This window comes from Bombus terrestris, chromosome 18 (assembly GCF_910591885.1).
Source record: "Bombus terrestris chromosome 18, iyBomTerr1.2, whole genome shotgun sequence".
Lineage (NCBI taxonomy): Eukaryota > Metazoa > Arthropoda > Insecta > Hymenoptera > Apidae > Bombus > Bombus terrestris.
The window spans coordinates 2,118,448-2,140,715 of NC_063286.1; the positions used below are offsets into that span (position 1 = coordinate 2,118,448).

At 43.8% G+C, this 22,268-nt stretch overlaps 1 protein-coding gene across 4 annotated transcripts in view; it reads right to left on the bottom strand.

Moving 5' to 3' along the window:
* Positions 1 to 22,268, bottom strand: part of LOC100645268 (serine/threonine-protein kinase KIPK1) — a 77,265-nt gene that overhangs the window by 3,783 nt on the left and 51,214 nt on the right. For all 4 annotated transcript variants that reach the window (XM_048414104.1, XM_048414105.1, XM_003402166.4 and 1 more), the window contains exons 3-5: positions 7,806 to 7,927; positions 999 to 1,545; positions 177 to 710 (exon numbers count right to left, since the gene is read on the bottom strand). In XM_048414104.1, coding sequence (XP_048270061.1) covers positions 177 to 710; positions 999 to 1,545; positions 7,806 to 7,927 — 1,203 coding nt within the window. The remainder of the gene's footprint in view (positions 1 to 176; positions 711 to 998; positions 1,546 to 7,805; positions 7,928 to 22,268) is intronic.

Genomic DNA, 22,268 nt, shown 5'->3' on the forward strand with positions numbered 1-22,268 from the left:
GGATTATCGTTTAATCTCTAATTAACTCCACCGAAACGCAATCTCTACCTGGCTAATTACTTTGATCGCCTAGACACCTCTAATTACCACGTTTCAATTATATTCTGGCGAATTTTTATTCTAATCTCTAAGGATCGTTAAATCGCGTAGAAAAAGGTCAACCTTACTGTCCCTACCTTTCTCTCCCATTTCTTCCTGGCGGTCGGACTGCTCGGTTCCGAGTTTGGTTTCTTCCTGTCCAAGATCTTCGCGATACTGTCGTTCTGCGCGGGCTTGAACTTGGCGATAGCATCTGTGACGCTTGGCCTGACATCCTCCAGAGACGGAAGCTCCAAGCAGCTGGAGAACAAATTGCCAAGGATTTTCTTCACGCCACCCAACGCGTGGAACGGATTCGCCGTCATAGGCCTGTAATGCGGGTCCCTCCTGCTAGCCAGTTCCGCTACCCTTCTCACGGAATGACACCTAGCCTTGTCGGAGGGTGTTGCGTTGTCGCAGCCTCTCGCGTCCGCCGATTGACTCCGCAGACGGGCGGTCTTGCGCTTCGTCGGTCGTCCTTCTCGAGTGATCTCGTCCATGCTGGACATGAGAGCAGGATCCACAGACTGACGTTTACCGATGTTGTTCTTCGATTCTTCCTCGTAGTTGCTGATCATCGTGTCCAGGCTGCAGGTAATCTCGTGGAAGGTCGGTCTCGATTTTGGCTCGTACTGAAACCAGAGCGATGCACGCGACCGTGAAATCTTTGCGAACTAAGAATTCGCGGTACGAGCAGAGTGACATCAGAGACAATCTTTAACGAATACGATCAGTTCGATGAAGCGATTTAAGAAAATGATATTGTAAATTTGAACCTTGTACCGTACGAATCACGGATTCACGAAGGAAAACGGAACGTTGAGAATCGAACAACTCGATCTCTCAGAGAGTTGAAAGAAAATGTGGACGAAAAAGGTACGCGAGCGTCGGAAATGCCGCGGAAGTAATATTCTACTCACAGTGCAACAATTGAAGGCAAGCTGCAGAAAGGCTGGCGGCGGATCAGCTGCCGCGCAGATCTCTGCCACGGCCAGGTAATCGAGGCCAAAGTTATCTGACCGTGGTAGAACGTCCGGATCGGCCGGCACGCGGCCGATCAGCTCGCAGACCACTATACCGAACGAGAAAACGTCCGACCTGTGATCGTACCATTGACCCTTCAGGCATTCCGGTGACATCCAATAGGGACTGCCTACGGTGCTCAGCCTGTATCCGGAACTGGGATCCGGGATCTTCGCTGCCAGCCCAAAATCGCCCACCACGGCGGTCATTTCCGACGTACTTTCGTCCTTCTTGATCAGCACGTTTTTCGACGTGAGATCCCGATGAAAGACTCCACGACTGTGGAGGTAGGTCATGCCCCGTGCCACGTCTCTCGCCAGATTCATCCTGATCGGATGGGGTAGAGGCGTGTGCCTCGACATGATCAACTGTTCCAAGCTACCGCCGTTTATGTACTCTGTGAGGGCGTGCAGTTGACCCTCGTGTACACAGACTCCCATGAACCTGCAACGTACGAATCATAGATCGTCGGAAACAGTAAGAACGAAGATGGGGAAAACGGACGAGAGCTGGCGTACTCGTGCCAGATGCTGTTTCTCAGGCTCGAGGTTTTATTCGATTTACTCTCTACGCCCCGGGCACCGCGCATACTATTTTCCTAGCTGTATAATTATCAACGTTGTTACTATTATCATAATTATCGTACACGAGATTGGTTCGTGGCAAAATGTTTCTCGGTTTTCCTCTATTCTCTATTTACGAGACTCGTTACGAAGATAACGCGTGTAATGAAGGGAAGAGCACTCGCTTCGAATTCACATTGAAATGTACTCTAAGATCTACCACCTCGCGGCTGATTCTGCTCTCATTCGTCTTAATGGCGATTCAAGTCTAAATGTTGGAGCTGAGTTTTTCGGAGCCGAGCTTCGCTACGTTTTCTCTGTCCTTACGCGGAAAGGCCAAAGAACCAAAGGCGGCGAGGTGAATTTTTCTTGCGTTCAGAGAACGAGGTTTAATTACCAAGCGAGTCGCGGCCGCGGTGCGGCTCTCTTTATCAATCCGCGCACGAAGCGCGAAGTCGTTTCGCTCGTTACTCATCTTTCCCTATAAAGATCGCGACCTTCGTGTATCGGCCGAGGACAACGCAGGACGAAGGTCTACGACCCAGATGTGCACGGGACTATCGTCGAACGATCGACGAGACGCTCTGAATAAAACGCGTCCACGCGAAACCCGCTGACGAGCTGAGAGAAACGATCGTTTCTCGTGAAAAACGACGCCGAAATATGGGCACTGTGATCTCTGATGTTTTATTGTTGCTCGAATCGAATGGGACACTGCGATATGAAAGAAAACACAAAAATGGAAACTTGCGCGCATCACCCGACAGGTTTTGTTCCAAGTATAAAAATATTTTAGTACGCTTTTCTATATCCATTGGTATTTCGTTTGCGATAGAATCAACCGACACACGTTTACAACCTCGTTAAATTCGTTAACATTATCTATCTAATGCGCACCTCGTCGGTAGTTTGTTTACTTTGTCCGAAGTCGTAATTTGTAACTAACAGTAAAGCAAAACTAAGGAAGAACGAAGTACGCAACCAATGCCTATAATTAGCCAGAGATAATCACATTGCACGAATAATTGTGCTTACACGAATACCTTATCGTACGTGGTTATCTTATTTTAAATAGATCCAGAGTATCATGCGAATGAATTAACGATTTTATTCGGCCAAACATACGTTGTTTAAAAATTCCACTACAGTTTAATGTCATTGCTTGTTATTAATAATCTTTCGGTATTATGTATTGGATAAAGAGCGTAGGGATAATTTTCATGCAGGAAAGACGAAGATAATCTGCGTACAAATTATTGCGTTTATAAGTCGAAGAAATCGTCTCGAGGATCAGGACGAAGGAAAGATGAAGGTGTTTTGAAAAAATGGTTCTGCGTTACTAATGCCTATAAATCTGCGACATAATCTTGCAATTTAGTATAATATCTAAAGCGAATTATCTGATAAGTTTCACGTGGGTACCTCTAATTATCAGCTTTTTCGAAGAAATACGTAAAACTTTTCAATGAATTATACCGTCGCAGTCGATGTTTTCGCGTTTGCGAAGGAACGTAAGGCGATTAGGGAGTATCGATTTGACACTTGGCACGATAGTCTATTACCACCCAACGAACGTCGGAGTTTCCTCTTTTGCCTCGAAACGTGGTCAAACGCAAAGCGAGATTTGCTTGATTTTCCGCTTCGGCCGTGGAACCGGAAAATTCAAATCGATCGAAAAAGCTTTTCCGCGTTAGACGAGAAAGCGTTTCCTAAAACGTGCATATTTCTCATTACCTTTAATTGGCTTTATCAAATATATGCCGTTCGATCTCACCATTACAACTATAGTTTCTATCGGGTACACGCGTGCCTCGATTTCCATGAATATTCTACGAACTGCGATTCCCTTTTTAACCCTTGCACGGCCAATCGAACGTCCATTTATAGATTCCCTCGAAATATCGCGAAGCTGCTGCACACGTTTTTACGTCGATCTTAAGATAAGAAGGATAAAGAACAGCGCGAATGGGAGTACGCGGTGTGTCCAAACGGTAATGAAATAGATTTCGATGCTATTCGAGACGTAATATCTCAATTCTGCCTTCGATATTAATTTCAAACTCGATTCAGCTGACACGAGCGATTTCGTAACTTGTTTTAGTAACGCGTTACGGAAATGGAACAGCGACATATCGAGCAGTGCCTCTCTGTAAACCAAAACTTTGGTCAACAAACATATCTTTGTGGTTCTACAGCATCCACGACCTTCATACATGAGACCATATAGGCTTTTTTCTCGAAAATTAAAAGCCATCTCGAAGGACGTAATTTTAAGGAACCGTGGACAACATCCGAAAGGTTGTAACCGACAAATCGAAAGTAGTTTCGATAGAAGAATTCCAGCGCTGCTTCCAGGAATAGGAGTATCGCCTCCGGCGGTATATACTTTCTCGAGAGAACAATTTTGAAGGGGATAATGTATATTTTTCGTTAAACGACATAAACATTTTGACAGGACCAGTCTCGTTACTTTTTAAACACACCTCGTTGTCAACATTAGCGTGGAATTGTATCGTAACTAGAAGTAATCATAATATTAATAAAGCGTTTGTTATATCGTAGAAAGGAAAAGTCCAAAGTTCTGAGAATGTATGAAAGTAAAATTATCGCTACGTGTTTGATCTATCGAAATAGAACGCGTTGCTCATCAACCGTGACCATTTTGGTTGCCTACACACAAGGGTTAAACCAGTGAAAACCTGATACTATTACGAACAATCTAGAACTTCCTCCTTGCTCGATACGTCGCTCCGTGGGTTTTACCGGTCCGATGGAAAGGATATTCGAAATGCGGCCTACCTGTCGATACATCGCACGTGTCTTCGGCAGAGGCGAATTACCGCGAACTTTATAGATCTGATTTGTCGACAAGTCCGCGATAGAGCGATAATAATCGATACTGTTCGACTCGACGATTCTTGCCAGAGATTAGATTACTCCGTAGGTGGCACCGAATCGAATAGGTCAGAGTTGAGGTTCGTTAGGTCGTTCGATGCGATGCATCGAAATGTCATAAGCTTAACGAGCGTAGGTAAACGTCGCGATGAACGCCAATTAGCGACCGATAATCCGTCCCATTGACACGATGTTATCTCGCGATGAGACTAGGATCCTCGTAATTCATGCGCGTGAACCGAGCAGTATCTGGAAACGGCGAGAAACTCGCGATCCTTATCGAGCTACAAAGTGTATCTCGATAAGGATACCGGTCGATTTGTAAACACCGTTAAATCGAAATAAATACATTAGCAAGTATTAGCTTGTTTGGAAAGTTTCCAACGTATGAATTTAGGATAAACTGCCGTTCCTGGTTCGCGAAAGAAATCGGAATTGATCAATTAATAAAGTTTCGACGAAAGATTTTTAGATAGCTAGAATGTCCAATTCGCTGCAATTGAGTATAGCACGGTAGCACAATCAAAAATTGTATAGTTTCAAGAGTTAAAAAGTAACCTGTTACGCTGTAACGATGATAGTTAATCGACTATGATACCTAGTTGATCGCGTACGAGAAAAAAGAAAGACGAACTCGTTGGGTCGTTTCTGTCTTCGCCTCGATGTTTCGATTCGATCTTCGATTCCAAGTTTTGATTTTTGGACGAACACGCGGTATATCGTATCGAGTTATAAAAATGGGCGGGACGTTGTTGCGGCCTATATCGAGTTTATCGCAACAACGATCGGACGTTAACAATCGGAACCGTATCTCTTCGTATCTGCGTGCGGCCTCGCGCGTGCGAACCACGATAAATTACCGGTCAATTTGCTTCTACCACCGGTTATCGCAATATCCCCGATAGAACGATCGAAACTCCGCAGCATGTGCGACTATCGACGCTATTCGATTCGCACGCACGCTCGCAAATCACGTCACGTCGATGGTGTCACTGGGCAGCATGATTTTTCACTTCATGGCCAGCTTCGTGCTACTATCGATCATGTTCACGACCACAGCAGTGCTCGTGTCCTTCGGCGAAACTACTCGGATACACGCCGATACGTCTTAATGATTCGATAAGATTACACGAAATTCTTGCAAATATTATCGCGCCAATATTGTCCATAGTATCGATGTACACAATACCGGATATTATCGTAAGAAACGTACTAAGAATAACGCTTAGCAACAGCGTTACGAATGGGAGAAACGCTTAGAATGTTTCGTCTTTTTTTCTTTTTAATTGTTATTTACGATTTCTATTCTTATTTGTAAAGAAATTGTCAATGAAAATGACTAAGAATCATAGGAACGCCAAGGTCTTTGTTCGGATCTTACGGATTAAGATCTATAACAATTGGCTAAATATCAATAATGGTGTAAATAAAAAATGTTAAATACAGTCGTGTATTTAAACCTTTAACGGTATCATTCCTTTGCTTTCACGACTAGACAACGTAAGTTAATAATAAAGGTAATAGATCAGTGATTTGCACCAATATGATTCTCGATCGGTCGATCGCGGTAGTTGAAAGTTACGGTAGGAGACATTTTCTAACGATCTTGACGTAACTTTAAATTGACTTTTCAGCGGAAATATCAAGAAGAAACTATATATGTGTGTGTGTGTGTGCGCGAGACAAAACTGTTGGGAACATGTAATAAAATTTGGATCAGGAATTATCTGCAACGTTTCGAGGAACAAAGTTTTGGACCGGCTCGGACAAGCTAGTTATTCACGAGCACGTTTCTGGCAGTTGGCGCGGAATATTCGAAGAAACGACCGATCGATTGACGCGAGTGTGGCGTTAGTAGTAAATCTTGATCTCGCTCTTAACAAAACCAAACACGCGATATGTATGTACATTGTACGTATCTCGAGATTATCGACCGATTTCATTCATCCATATTCCCTGAAACGAAATGTGTACACCTGGCGCGTCGTATCGTTCCAAGAATTACGAAATTCACGCATCAAAGATTATTCTCCGTCCCTTCTCTTTTTCCATCGAGCTGGCTCACTCTCGATGAAAAGACACGTCCCGACGATGCTCGCGGTTTTCGCAGCCTTCAACGAGAGAAATGCCAGAAATAAGATCCACTAGCCACGCGGGATAAACACACAGAGCCGAATCTGGGCCAAGCCGTTTATATCGTTGGAATGCGTTGTCGCCGCGGATGCGGCGCGTCTAGCCGCGCGGATACCCGCTGCCATTATGTCATAACTCGTAACTTGCAAACCGCGAAACTCTTTTAACATTAGCTCCGCAGTCAGCCGGTTGCGTCAACCGGCAACGATCCATTTCGAAGGGACGTTGCTTCTTCGCGTGGCAACTCGCTGCTTTACGAGATGAAAACCTACGAAGAAGATAAACAAATACGCACCATCTTCGTTATTTTACCGGAAAGATTTTAGCCGAGATCTTAGTCAATATTTTGCCCGAGTTTCTCTATTCGGACGTCTGAACGTTGAATTTTGCTGATAATAGAACGAACGTATACAAGGTATAGGTAAATGGAGTAGGTATTTGGTCGTCGCTCGTGGTCGACGACTACGACTTTGTTGCAATTACGTATTCCGAGGGAGAGTGATTGGAAACTTCGAAGAGCCACAGTGAAACTAGCATCGTCGATATACGAGACTTAAATTACCGGTTGCTTATTTGTTTCCATAACCTAACCCCAATCGTCACGTAGGAGAATAAAAAATTAGTCGGTTTCGAGATTTCTCTGGTTTTAAACGATATTCCGTCGACCGAGCTCCAGCTGAGACATCGATACGCTATTTTCTCCTTAAGCCTGATACACGCCGCCTATGTGTACGCAGTATCTGTTCGAAAATAAATTCGAGCCGACCGATAGAAGAGAAAAACGTCGTCGCCTTAATTGCTTCGACTAACGAATATGCCGGACGTTTCCATTTCGACGTTCTATCCAACTAGTTTCTATTTTCATCGCGATTCGCGCGACAACTCGCCCCGTTTTAATTTAAAACTACCGGCGAAGAAAGCGAGCGACACGCGTGACTTGCCGCGCGTCAGATGGACCGTTTCTCGCTCTTATTCCTTAATTAATCGTTCGCTGACTGGTTTCTCGAGCGAGGACAGAGAAAATTCGGCGCGAAGCGAGGGGGCTGATTTTCTTCGTTATGGTCAGCCGAGTTTCTCCAGCGCAAAAGTGAACCGGACTTCGATTCGACTTACCTGAGTATGTTCGGATGGCTGAGCTTGTTCATCAGTTGAACTTCTTTCAGCATGTTTGGCCTGTTCGCAGGCAGCTGGTTCATCTTCAGGACCATCACCTGACTCGTCACTTTGTGGGTAACCTGGAAACCGGGTACACAGATGTTGAACACAATTTTCTACGCCGTCGTGAAACGCTATGCCTCGTATCGTCGAACCCTTGAACCGTTTAAGCGTTTTCTGATGTATCTAGCGGTTGCTCGTAACGTTATGAAACGTGACGTTTATCGTTACTGGAAGTGCTCGAAGTACGCGAACAGTTAGATCGAAACTGTAAAGTTATGGATGCAGCGAATGCTTGTATCGGCGAATAACACGTTCGGAGATTGAAATGCATATACTTGCAATATTGGGTCAGTGCAAAAGTTCCTGCCCGAATCCAATAGACGTTATTAAACTATTTGCAAGTCTGCTAACATCCGTTCTTGTATGTGCAAACTTCGTGGCGGATAAAAATGGCGATATTCAATTTCGTATTTTGTATTTTGGCAGGTTATATATCGTAAAAGAGATTTTGAAAACGGGCGGAGGAAAGATCCGCTTGCGTGGTGTCGTGCTCGCGAATTCCGGAAAGATGTAACTGTAAAAAAACATTCAGGACGTTTACCAAGATCGTGCACCAGCTCTCGGTGTAATGAAAAAATGGCTTGACGTAGTGTTTAATTTATTGCAAAATAATCCATGAATTTTGATCGAAGAAGTCGTAGAGAAACTTCTCTATTATACGAAGAACTGGCGCACGGTCTCGGTAAACGTGCTGAATGTTTTTTACAGGAATTCCCACCGTTACACCTTTCCGGGATTCGTAGAGCATGACACGAAGCAAATGAATCTTTCCCTCGCTCATTTTTCAAATCTTTTTCTTTTTTTTTTCCAAAGCAAAAACTGTCAGGACATAAAAGTCTACCGTTGAATAATGATTGAATATGACTCTTTTTATCCGCTATGAAGTTTACGCATGCAATAACAGATGTTAGCCGGACTCGCAAATAATTTTATGACATCTATCGACATCGGCCACTAACTCAATACATGCTGTACGTAAGATTAAGATACGTATAAAATTAATATATAAAGAAAACGTAATAAGTCACAATCTTAAATTTGAATATGAATTTTATATTATCGATTTCTCTGTTGTTGTTTGATCTTGGCACCGAATATGCGTATATCTCTGTTATTTTCTTCGACGTAACTAACGCTATTGGTTTGTTACGAAATTTCGTAGATTTATAAATCTTTGAAAAATCTTCCTAAAAGGTTGGAATTTTTGGACGTAACAAGTCTGCTTCGCAACTATGCAAACAGATTGGAATACATACTGCTTTCTAGCCGTCCTATCGAAATTAGAAAATCGACAAATGTGAATGTCTTGTGTTTCTTGCGTGTGGTTCTTGACCGTTTGATCGTATTGATCTATTGGCGAGAACACGCATCTGCCATAAACACGGTCCGATCCGAGTCAGTTTCGAGAGGGAAATACGACTTTGGACGAATAGTTCTCGATCGTATCGCGATAGGTCGCTGATGCTTTGGAATGCCTGCATTGCGTAAAGGTAATTTTAGAAAGCCGAGTGTCCAACTAGAAGAAGAAACCGAGCTAAGTACGGATCATACGAGTGTGAAACGAGGGTTTCGTTCGGTCGAGTTAACCGATAGCTCGACTAATTGATAGTTCTGTTAATAGGGATGTTATTATTCGCAAAGTTTTCGCGGTGGATCGAAGCTCGCAACGAGACTTTCTCGTACCTCGGTCGTTCCGTGCGTTTCCACCGCGGACAAGAAAATTATCTCAATGCATATTACGCTGTAATTAAGCGTTGCCGCGAACGACGAGGTGCGATATTAAGCGCGGTGTTCGCCGTTCCCAATCGTACAACGATATCTGTGTGTACCACGTTTTCACAGCTCGGGGAGCGCGTGAGAGAACGTCAGGCCGATTCTCACGAGGCAGAAACGTATTAATGAGACGCGACGTAGCAGGAACGTGGCACGGTCGTACAACAGCTTCTACAACCACAGAGAATCCAACTACATAGGTATACGCTGTGAATCGCGTACGAGGATCAATCACCGTGCAAGGATGCCTTGAGCGATACCATTTGAATATATTTATACGTTTATTCGATCATTCGCTTATTCATTCATAGGTGCAAACACGTTGCGTTGCTACGAGAAAACGATATACCAGAGAAGAAGGTATGCATAATAAACAGAGAGTAGAAGAATTTAAAAGCAAAAGTGTATCCGAAGGATCTTCGAACGATGGAAAACAGCTACTTCTACGACTGATCTTAATTAGGATGAGATGCCACTTTTCGAGATATCAATCGCGGGGAACGCGCAACAGCATCTTGCGTCTTTAAACTCTCTCGAGAGAACGGGAAAAACAGGAAGAGAGTGAGAAAGGGTAAGACGATTTAATCTCTCTTTCGCTGCAAATAAACGGGTCAACAGTGAGAGGCAGTGGTGGTATCAGTGTCAAAACGACTCCGAGGAGATTATAATCGGGACGGTACCGCGTCGGAATGTCATTACAGCGACGGCGTCACCGTGGAAGCCTCGAATCTTCGAATCGGCTCGAGGGGCGGAACGCGCGACGCGGGACTACGAATTCGCGTGCACGATATCGCTCTGTTTCCGGTCTTAATTTGCTCTTCCAGCGACTCTGCTGCTAATGGACACCTCTTTGCCTCGTCGTTTCTCGCACTTTTACGAACTCCCGCGCTACCATGATTCCGTGTAACGCCACGAACAAACCAACGAAAGACGCGGCAGTCGTGTCCGCGCGACTTGGCGCCACTCGTCGTTTACAGTTTACGAAAAACTCGACGTTGCATGGCACGCGAATCGGAGCATCGATCGATGGTTGACAGAGATCGATCGATTCGAAGATGGATAGCGAGAAACGGGCCGCGGAAACCGGTGGGAAATTCGATCAAGGGAAAAGGAATACGAGGAGCGGCACGAGGTGGAAATTCCACGAGATAAAAAGTCGAGAATATCTAAAGGGAATCTGGCCAGGATTCCTTGGCAGTGGCTGGCTTAGTTGGGCCGCGGCCAAACGATGACGAATACCCGCGGACTCGCCGGGTAAACAGAGCGCTTGCAAATCGGGTGTTTCGCGTACAAGAAAAAGAACGGAAGAAGAAGCAAAGCTAACGAGAAGTCGCTCCCTCGAACTCTCGCCACTGAACTGACACTTGGCTCGATAAAAAAAACGAGCTGCCTTCACAGACCGTTAAATCGAACTGATCAAATTCACGATTACGGCCAGGCTGACGAATCTAATTTTTAATCGATCGTGCGATAGATACATCCTTATTTATGCTTCTAGTCTAATTTGGAATTCAGATTTTCTGTTTTTTTTTTTCTTTCTAGATTTTTCATAGTTTCACTTTCTAACGTCTTCGCACGAATTATGCGGGTAATGCATTGCTGACGCGAATATAAAAATTGGAACGAGTTTTACGCTTTTTCTGTCCGTTGCTTGAATCCTACAGTTCGGTAATTTCGCGTTATCGTTTTGACCTATGAATACATTAGAACGCGAAAACAGGTTAGTTAAGTGCACGTTTCGTGTCGCCAAGCAGTAATTTTCTTTTATTATCGCGTTGGTAAAACTATTCCGGGCAGCTATCTGCCATCTGAACCAGAATCGCGAAGGAAGAATATTCATTTCGGTACTTTATATCTAGAAATTGTTACTCGAACTTATGGCATTCTACTTTGAACTTGGAACGCGCGTATATCCGTGCGTTATTTTCGCACGGTAAATAAATTGGAACTTTGACTCAGATACTTAACGTCTCCGTGTACAACTTAAGACTTTCCACTTGACGTGCGGACAATCTCGACTATAAATATCTCATCCCGGGCTCTTCGCTTTTACTCGTGCATTGAAATTATCATAACTGTACGGCGACAAGCGAAGATCAGCATCAGGTAATTTCCGAATGCCTTCGGAATCATCGCGGTCTTTTTGCCAACGACGAAACTATGCCAAGTAGTTTTCACTCGATGGTCGAAAGCAACTGTTTCGAGCGTTTCAGAAGCTGTCTTTCGAGTTTCGCGAAAGTCGCTGACGAGAATGCCAAATAATTAGCTGGCCCGGTTCGTTTAAATAATTCTCGCTGCATACGTGGACTCGTCCTTGCGTGTTCTCCACGCATTCGACTTCCATTGTTAGCGGATGTACAGAGAAAGCACGCGGTGATTATTGTACCGCGAGTGATTAACGACTGCCGACAACCACACGCGCAAACATTGTAAACGCTCGACTTTTTTTCCACGACTCGAGGCCGCTATTCTTCGTTCATCCGGCGCTTTTTCGCATCGATCCAGACAGAAGCGGGACAGTCGATCGATCGGCTTCTTATTGACCCCTTTCCGTTCCCAACTTTTGCTACTTTTTCTCGACATCGGTTATCAACCAGTATCGTTCTTACGAATCACTGCTCCGAGCTTAATTTCGCTATACAGGAACCGTAATTCGGTGCACGCGATGTTGCATTACCCATTAAATTCTGCTAAATTTATTTACTTTTTTATTTATCTATTTACGGGACAAACGCTTTAACATACGTAGGATTTATTCGTTTATTTACACGTTTATTAACATTTATTCTCCGCATCCTCAGTTATTCACTTTTCGTTCATATAACGCTTGTTCGCGTTCGGCTAAATGGATTCAACGAGTAAAAGTTCGTTTAATCGACGCTAATCACAATTCCGTTCAAATAAATGGAATTCGTACGAAGGAGGTTCTATCGTAAAACTAGGAGACAGATTATCGTAAATGGATAGATTAAGAAGAAATTATAAACGACGATATTGGTCGCGATCTGTATGCGAAAAGTAATTTGCGTTTGACAATTCGATTTATGCGGCTAAAAATATCCGTACGTTATGCGATGTTGCGATGCAAAGGATGGAATATAGCGTAGGAAATGCACGGCATTTTACGACATACTCTCTTGGAGTTCGGTGAACCTAGCATCGAGAAAAAGAGACTGCAAAGATTAAAAGTGACGGCTAGAGCGCGTCGAAGATTTCGAGGATTCAAAGGCTTCCGGGAAAAGGCAGCCCTGAAAGGCCTCTATCACCGCAGAACTTCCATTAACGTTGCACGGCTTTGTCGGAGACTGGATTACCGAGCAAGTACCGATCCCCGTGCGAGCCTCTGCGAGAGATCGTCATCTGGCAAGTTAATTCGAGCATGAAACGGCCGACGAATTTACAGCGTTGATTTTTCACTCGATTTAATAAGTCCAATGACGTATTGCCGCTAAATTGCCGCCGTAGGCCCAATGAAATAACGGCCAGATCGCAAATTTACCGAGCAATTATGGCCGTCACGGCAATTAAAGGGCAAACGCGATGTTTAATAGTTTTATTCAACGGGCCGGTTTGTAAAACGGCAGACCGACAAAGGTCAACAGCATCTATTTGTAGCTGTACTGCAGTGACCACGGATGAGAAATGAACGATGAGCTATTTTTGTGGTATCTTAATCGCGCGAATTATCGGGTTAATTAACGATAACTCGAACGCGCGAATGTTCTGCAATCACGGCTATTCCGCGCGAGACAACTTCAACGATGCCTTCTTGCGTCGACGATAAAAAGACAATCGGAATCGTTGCTCATCCATCATTTTCTCCAATCCGTAGCTCTTTCAATCCCTCGACCAGGCAACGATTTGTCAACTTTCGCGCTCGACGTGCGTCGAATAGCACGATGAAGGAAATCACAGATACGCAGACGTACGTCGGCGAAGGGGAAAACCTCGACATAATTAAAATCCACGCACCAATTAAAACGAGTCGAGAGTGATTCGAAAAGTTCAAAGTTTACGCAGCGTACCGTGACACGGAGTTTCCAACGAAAGTCAACCGCGAGTAGGGTCGCATTTACGCGAGTTCGCCCGCTTAACGAAAAGTTCACTGCACCGAGACTAGTATTTTTGCTTCGTCTTATTTTTATATCGTGCAGAGAACACTTTCGATTATTTTCTAAAATCGCTTTCTTCCTTTTCCCGGTCTGTGAATTCACGAATACGTAACACTAACGCTCGCCAAGAGAGTTTTGAAATTCGGATATGCTGAAATTTTGAAAAAAAGGGAAGACGAGCCAAAAATACTGCGTGGCATTCGATTCTCTGCTTCTTTTTTACGATGTAAATTATGATGTAATGCGATGCAGTTGGTGGCGGCGTATTTAAGTAGCAGCAACGATGAATGGATGCGTTATACTATGTAAAGAACTTGTGGAGTGTTTTGGCCTTTTAGTGAACGATAAGTTCTTAAGTAGGTGAGCCATGAATTATTTTCAGCGATCTGATTCACTCGTGTACGTGAGTATCTGAGAATGGAAATAGCACGAATAAAATAATTCAAAAAGTAGAAAATATTTCGTACAAATTTACGAAATGTGCGTAGTTAGAAATTTGCCACAGAACAGAGTAGATCGGTATTGATCGTTACGTAGACACGTGAAAATGCCAAAATCAACAGGTGTATAGGAGCTTTAATACTCAAAACGTTTGTATATAAACTACAAATTACTGATAACAAGAATAGGGATTCCAAATTGCTTTGTAGCATTTTCGCTAGAAAAATATCGCTAGTAGAGATAGATTCGCAGTGGCTCACGCCATAGTTGAACCGAATTAACGATGTGAACAAGAAAGTTCGAAAATTTCAAAGAAAATTGTCGACGCGAATGGTTGTAACTCGCTTCGTGGAAAGCTACGATTCTATTAAGAGCGATTTACCAATTAAGAACGTACGGCTCGAAGGCCATGCCTTGAAAGGCTTTACAAGTTCACAATTTTTTCCCAGTGACGCAGCGCACCCGTCCAAAGTTTCGGCGAAAAATCGTCGTTTGGAATTGGAAAAATCTCGTGCGATAGCGAGGCGATCTCGCAGCAGGGACGCTGTACGATCGTTGATCGATCGAACAAGACGAATCGAAGGAGACGATGCACCACATTTCAAGATACGAGCATCGATGAGGATTTCTCTGACGACCGATCGCGAGACACCGCGATAAATTTCTTTCTCGCCTCGCGCTACGCACTTTCTCTGACAGAGTTTCTATATTAATATTTTTTCCGATCACTTTTTAACAAAAAGTTTCTCTTCGCGAATGCCGATCGGCTTTCCCTATAAGAGCTTAATCTCCTTTTATGGTTTTAGCTTGTCAATAAATAACACGTCGTAGATTCGCTTCGAAATCCATTAAATACGGGGAGTCTGTCCTTTCGAATCGTTCGCGTACCGTAATGTAGTCTTTTAGAGAATCAACGCCGGAGCATGTTCGAGATACTTATTAGACGAGGAAATAAAAAATTGCAGTGTGATTTGTTAACAAGAATATTTATGACGCAAATTAGACATCGATATCGCATTAGGATCTACCATATTTCCGAGTATATTACGATCAACACGGTGGAACACGATTCTTTCGTCCAAGCTCGTAACGAAGTCTAGAGAAGGACAAAGAATACAAAAGTAGATCCGTATAATTACCGGGCAATTAGCACTGTTAATTGCCACGCGAGGAAAGTTTAGCGTAAAATTAACATCGTTAAAGGTTAAAGAAAACGGCGACTGGAGTCTGACGAAGGGTAGGCACTCTCGTTCTCGCTCGATTTCATCGGAATTCGTATTGGAACCGCTCGAATTCGCTGTTAAATTAAAAAAACTAATTGTGCAAAGTCGAGACGCTTCGTTGTTTTCGTTCACTTACGTCGACGGTTACGGATCGCTTCAAAGTTCGCGCGAAAGATCGACGGTGAAATATACGACCGGTTTTCCGAGACAACTTCGCCACTTTTACGGTGGAACCAGTCGTACCTCTTGCCGGATTTGCATGTCGTTGGAACGACTCGCGAGTCTAATAAACGTAGATTTCCCGGCGGTAGCGCAACATTTTCGAATCTCGTCGATCAGCCGGATCAAATCGAGAGTCGCGGAACATTTTGGCCGAAGAACGACATTTTACTTTGCAGCCAAGCGGAAACGGGCCTATTTCACGGCGGAACCAATAAATTTCGGTACGTTGACTATCCAGGCCAGATCGAACCTTTTTCTATTAAATTCCAGTCTCGCTTTTACACGCGTAAGTAAAAGTTATCCAAAGAAAATTAAGCGCTCGGTCAGTCGGGTAAAACGCGAAATTATTACGATTATTGGTTGTTTACGGGATCATAATGCATGAATTATTTAGCAATTATCTCTAAATACGGGGATGAAAGTTTCGCGAGAATCGAATTGATAGGCGAGAGATTCCGAGATACCGACGCTCGACCAAGATTTCTCCCAAGATCGAGCAGTACGAGTCAACGACAGATTTCTCGACTTTCCTGCCCGTTCGACGAATTTAAATATAATCGTAGGCGAGCTCGTAACAGTCGTTAACATACCTGCATAAAAATCGTACTCATTTTCGATGCGTTCGCACGATTTTAGTTTCGTTTCATTAATACCGGCGTTCAACGAAACAACGCGCTGTAACGATCATTGCGAAACTATTGAATAATCCTCGGTCAAATATCGCCGGTTGGCTCGACGTTTCCAACGTTACGACCGGTTTCTGGGTCAACGGGAAGGTAATCCGTTACTTTCCAATTACCTATTCGGTGGTTCGAAGGAACTTTGCGAGGGTAGCGAAACCCCTCGATCATCCTCGGGAGCTAACGCGTACGAAAGTATCGAGTACGGAACTGGCGAGAACGCGAAGAAACTCCGTCACTTTCGAAATATCGTGCTCACAATTAAGGCAGCCGCGGCGGCGTGAACTTCCGGCGATTTTCGTAGGAGGCCGAGGAAAGAGAGAGGATTCCGAATCGCGAATCGGGAATCAGCCACGATAGGACGTTGGCCGGCCACCTGGTCGTATCTCGCTGGCTAATGAATCGGTCGTAGAACGAAAATGAGCGAGGAACGAGAACCCGTAACAGAGGCTCATTAGAGAGTGTTCGTACTCCATGGCCAACGCGGCGTGACCGGCTTTCTCGTCTGCTTCGAGCATTCTTATTTCGTCGGAGGAAGGAAATGCCGCGGTGAACGCGGGCTTCGAACGCTCGCAAGCAAGGTCGGTCGTTTCTATCTGCTACGTGAGGCCACCGGAGTGAAAGAGAGGCTACTTCCGACAGATCGTTCGCCTGTCGCTTCGCCGCGGCCTTACGAAGGTCTCTGGCGCGAGCACGCGACACCTTCGACCTCTCCAACCTCTCTCGATCCCCTCTCGGATCGCTGCTCCATCGTCTCTTCGATCGATCCTTTGCCACGCGTATATCTGTTGCCGCTTTATCATGAAAAGCACACCTGGATCTTATTAAAGTCGGCGACCTGTTGTTCCGTCCTACGATCTCATTATTTTGAGAACGGAAGCGTGTGTTACGTAACTGGCTTTAAACGAATAAATATAGATGTACGAAGCGGTGAAATTACTCGATTAGGAGAATTGGAGAAATTAACTGATATTTTTTAGGGGAGAAGAGAAGCGGCTAGCTGGATCACTGAACCGGGACTTTATCCAATTAAGTTATCCAGGTCGTGGACAAATTCTTTCGCCCTAAGCTTAATATTTATAATGGTCGACTGTAACTCTGTATCGTGTATACGTTCTACGCTCTATACTCTATAGGATCGACACCGTAACACGATTGTACATTAAACGAAAGGAGAATTCTTTTCGTCCATCTTGATATTCTACTCCATCTTTTATCGAAATCATACGTAACGTTATTACATATTATGTATGTTTAAGAGGAGAAGCAGTTCTCAAAGAGGTAAAAGGTAAAGAGGTACGGTAAAATCACGCGTGATCCCGTTGTCGTATCGTGCTCGCGGTATTCGCTCCAACACCAGAACGAACGACTCGCTTTGCTTTGATCCCGGCGTCGCTATCGAACACTTTGATACACGGACTCAAAGTTTGCTTAATTGGCGCGCGTGTCATGCGACGATTATATCACGGAGCGTATTAATACCGTAAGGCGCGTCGTTAAGATCGATTAGCGTAACGTTGCGCGCGTTAATTACAACGAGCGAACCGCATTTTAAATTCGAGGCAAAGGATACTTCGAGAGACAGTTTTACGCGCTACGCTAAATCAATTTCCCGTGGTCGACGCTTTTCTTTTCCTCTGCTCGCGCAATTGAAACCAATTCAACGTTACTGAGAGCTGATTAATGCTTCGATGCGATAAGGATAAGATTGATCGTATTTCTTTCGATGAAATTCAATGGATTTCGTAAACTGCGAATCGCATTGTTATTTGCAAAGTATTATTTGAAAAGTCGAGAGGTTATCGTTTTGGTGTGAACCCCTCGATCGAGGAAGGCTGCTAAAATAAAATATCGAATCAACAATGTTTTAATATTAATTTATATTTTGATTGACAATTATACCGACTTTTAGAGAATTTTCCTCTTGTCATATATATAAAATAAATAAAATAGTTCAATCGTTCGACCACAATCTCCCTATGATATAGGAATAAATCGAAAATGCTTGAATCTCTTGGAATTTCGAATTCTTGCACCTGAGATGGTACCTAACTGTATCTAAATAGGAATAGTTATCAAAGACGGAGCAAAGAGAACAGCGTTCGACGAGGTGCGTTGCAAATTTACGTCGAAGGTGCTATTACGTTCAATGTACCGACGGGTAGAGTTGTTTGCGGCTCATCAGTCGATGTCAAAGCGCGTGCATAAACTGCAGCTGTAAGAACTTTCTCCGTGGCATCGAGCCCTCGCGTTTCACATATGTATATTTTAGTTAAATTGCGTTTCGAGACAGCGTGGAATGCGTGATTTCCACGCATTTTGTAATTCAGTGCGATAAGCGATGAAACCTTTCTCGATGGAATTCCAAAGTTCTATCTTTTCGAATAGCCCGATTAAAAACTCGAACCACGCTACGAACAATCCCAAATGAAAATAAAGAGGATAAACGATGTTTATTGCATAGAAAAATCAGGAAAAGGAAAAATAAAAAAGACATAGGAAATCGAACGTATAGAGATTGGCGGTGAAACGACCTTATTTCGATACCTGCTGGGTTTCCGCGAAGCATGTCCGTAATAACGCAGTCTGTCATCACGCGTGTCATTACCGGTTATTTACTGCATTTCCATCCACTGTCCTGAAACTATATCCGCAAGCATAAACGTAGGAATTACCACGACGATAATAACCGCGTTCCATCGAAGCCGATGCGCCTCCAAGGACATCGTGATTTTTACGCCGATAATAAATTCGATATGGAAAAAGAATCTCCTGCTCCTTAGGTTCCCTTGTTCTAGTTTCCTTTGCTTTATCGAACGTCAGTCGTCCGTAACGAAGTTTCGCGTGAAAAAACGTTCGCTATACTTATTCCATAGTTTTCGCATTTTTCCGTTCTCGATCTAGATCGACGGAAGGAAAGATCGACTTTTAAATACGTGCTCCGAATTATCCAATGGTCTTAGATCAACGAGCTCGATAAAGCTTCTCGGAAATAAGGAAAATGTTCACGTCGGACTATACTCGGAGAAAATTCCAGCAAAGGCGGCTGTATAATTAGCGGGTTACGTAAAATTCAAATAGGTTTTGCAAGGAGAGCGAATGGCGCTGGCGCGTCCCGGCCAATTTCATTTTATTCGCGTCGACGGAATTAGAAATAAGGAAAGTGTCGAGGCTAGACGCGAAAACCGCGGTGTCCGACTCGACCGGCCACGTATACACGCGTAAATTTGCACAATTGTAACAGGCGTTACCTCGTCTTATTCGAGATACGCGGACTCGAATTATGAAAGTAAATCGTGAAATTGATGGGAGCAACAAGTTTCTCTAACCAAAGATCGTCCAGTTGTAGGATCTACGGTTTCAACGCGACACCGACTTTTCTACAAGGACGATTTTTCATGGTCGAACATCGTACAACGCGGCTCTGCGTGTATATAGGTATATGAGTTGATAAAAACGACGAAATGAAATACACCTTATGAAGCATTCATGCAGTCTAGTCGTCGTGATAGTGGAAGCAGATAAAGACGATTTCATTTCAAGGTTTTCATAAGGCGACTAACCGTTATTCGAAACAACAAAGCGCGGTCGTTTCGTTTAGAAAATCCGCAATGAAAGACGGAACGCGAATAACGTTTCTCGCATGTTTTATTCATTATCCGACGATTTAGTGGTTTACAAACAAGTTTACTTCGATATTAACACGGCTGTTGTAGCTCAAATTCGCTTCGAAATTTCCGGTGTTCGTAACAGGTTTTAATTACACGCGAGATTTTGCTAACTCATTAACGCAAACGATAACAAGGCCGATATATCTTAAATGAAAAACCGCCAACTATAAAACGGATTTTGCAATCGCGCATCGTTTGTCGACTGTTTTCGAAGAATCTTACGACACGTTTGTTAGCCTCGTTTATCTTCGGATGGGCGACAATCCGACGACAATCGAGCTCGAAGCTCGTTATATAAAAATTGTCGCGAGAATTCCTGAGCATTCTTGAGCACTTTCGAGCGTTCTTAAGTCCGCATGTTGAATTACTAAGCGTATTTCACTTCCACGATCGAGGTTATCTTCCCAATCATACAGAGATGGTCAGCGATTTCGAAGCAGTGTAGTTTAGTTCAAAATTTCAGATTCATCAGCCAAGAAGAGCGGCGAGACAAGGATCGAAGTTGAACGGGACGCAAAAATAGATCTGGAGCATCTTTTCGTTACTCTCTCTCTCTCTCTCTCCCTCTCTCTGTTTCAGCTCCTCCGCTTTCGCGGCTGTTTTCCTTTTTCTTTGGCCATGGTAGCCTCAGTTTCGTCGTTCAATTTCTGAGAGTCACCACGGAATCACGATCGAGAAAGCTGGGAGAGAAATCTCCGATTAAACATTTGTCGAACGCGACTGCGTTCCACCTGTCCTTTTAATTATAACTTGTTCGCGTTGACTCTTTCTAGAGAATAAACAGAAAAAAAAGAAGAGTGAGAAGACCAAGAATACGCGTGCACGTGGAACGCGAGGGACGAGCTGAGATAAAATTTTTCAAGCAAACATATCACGTCGTATCGTCCGCGAGATATAATTACGATTAACGGGTTCGTTCGCGAAACACAAAAGACGAATTTCGCGTTTTATACTTTGTCGAATTACCTGAATCAGATGGCATACAAAGTGCGAACGTTTCAGCGCAACAGCGTTCCACATTTGAAAGAAAATATCTTTCAACGTCTATCCGAGAACATTTCGAGTCATTAGTTCTCCAACACGTTTCAACCAACATAATACACGTTCGTGCACAGTTTGATTATTCTAGACGCTTTTACAATTGCGAAACAATTACTTAACGTTTGACATTACTCCAAATATTATGCTTTCGTAATCACGTTCAGATTCAGCTGTTCGAAAAGCCCTTTGTTATACAATGTATATTATCACGTATACGACCTTCGCGAGACCCTGAACCATGTTTAAAGTGTACTTTATGCCACCCTAACTGATGTTTCGCACCCTTGCCTTCTCAAGTTTCTGTCAATTCGCCTGCCCAGACGTTCGAACGTGCTTACTTACAAATTCTAACGCCTGTCAACTTTTTACAACGTCGTTATATTCCTTACGTTATAGTTCTTTAATACGTAGCTCTTGCGAATAAATGAAAATAAGCAAACAGATGAAAAAATGTGACACGATCAAATTTTACAGCAATAGTGTGCAGAGACTAATAAAACCTTGACGAAACAGCAAAGATTCGAATTAAAAGGCATCGTTGCCGGTTTCCTGGCTATCTAAATGCTTAAAGCACGAAAACTCCGATGCTTGGCCGATTTTACGACCTTGCTATATCCAGGAAGCTACTGCGTAACACGTTCCATCGGTCCGTTGGAACGAAACTGGTTGTCCAGATGCTTAAAAAGCATACAATAATCGGCCGATTTGATGGCTCATTGAAACCAGTTGTTACATCGTTCTCCGTCGACAAGGATCACGGCGATAGGTAAGATTCCTGTCTCGAAATACAAATCGAGTTCCGTCAGAGGAATGCAACGTTGTACACGCGGTTGATCTCTCTAACGATGCGCAGGCCAGGCAGACAGTGGTCGAAGAAGAGGCTGATGCGTCTGCTGTGCGTGCATAGTCGGTGGTATAGAGTCGAGTTAAACGACGAATTCTTCGGTCGGGCTCGAGCGGAGGAAGTGGTTCGCCGAAATGTGTTGGCTCTAGTTGTGAGATCGCGTGCGGTTGCCAAGAACTCGTGACCTCCGAAATCGAAACGCGTTCCTCTGTTCGTGAATCGAGGCTCGCGCGGTCAAGTCCTTCCAATTTTTTTCAATTTCTTCGAACGACTTTCGTGACTTTCACCGAGCTGAAACTTTCGCGCAAATTGACTCGCGTCGAATCTCGCGTAACGATTCCGAGTTGCCAA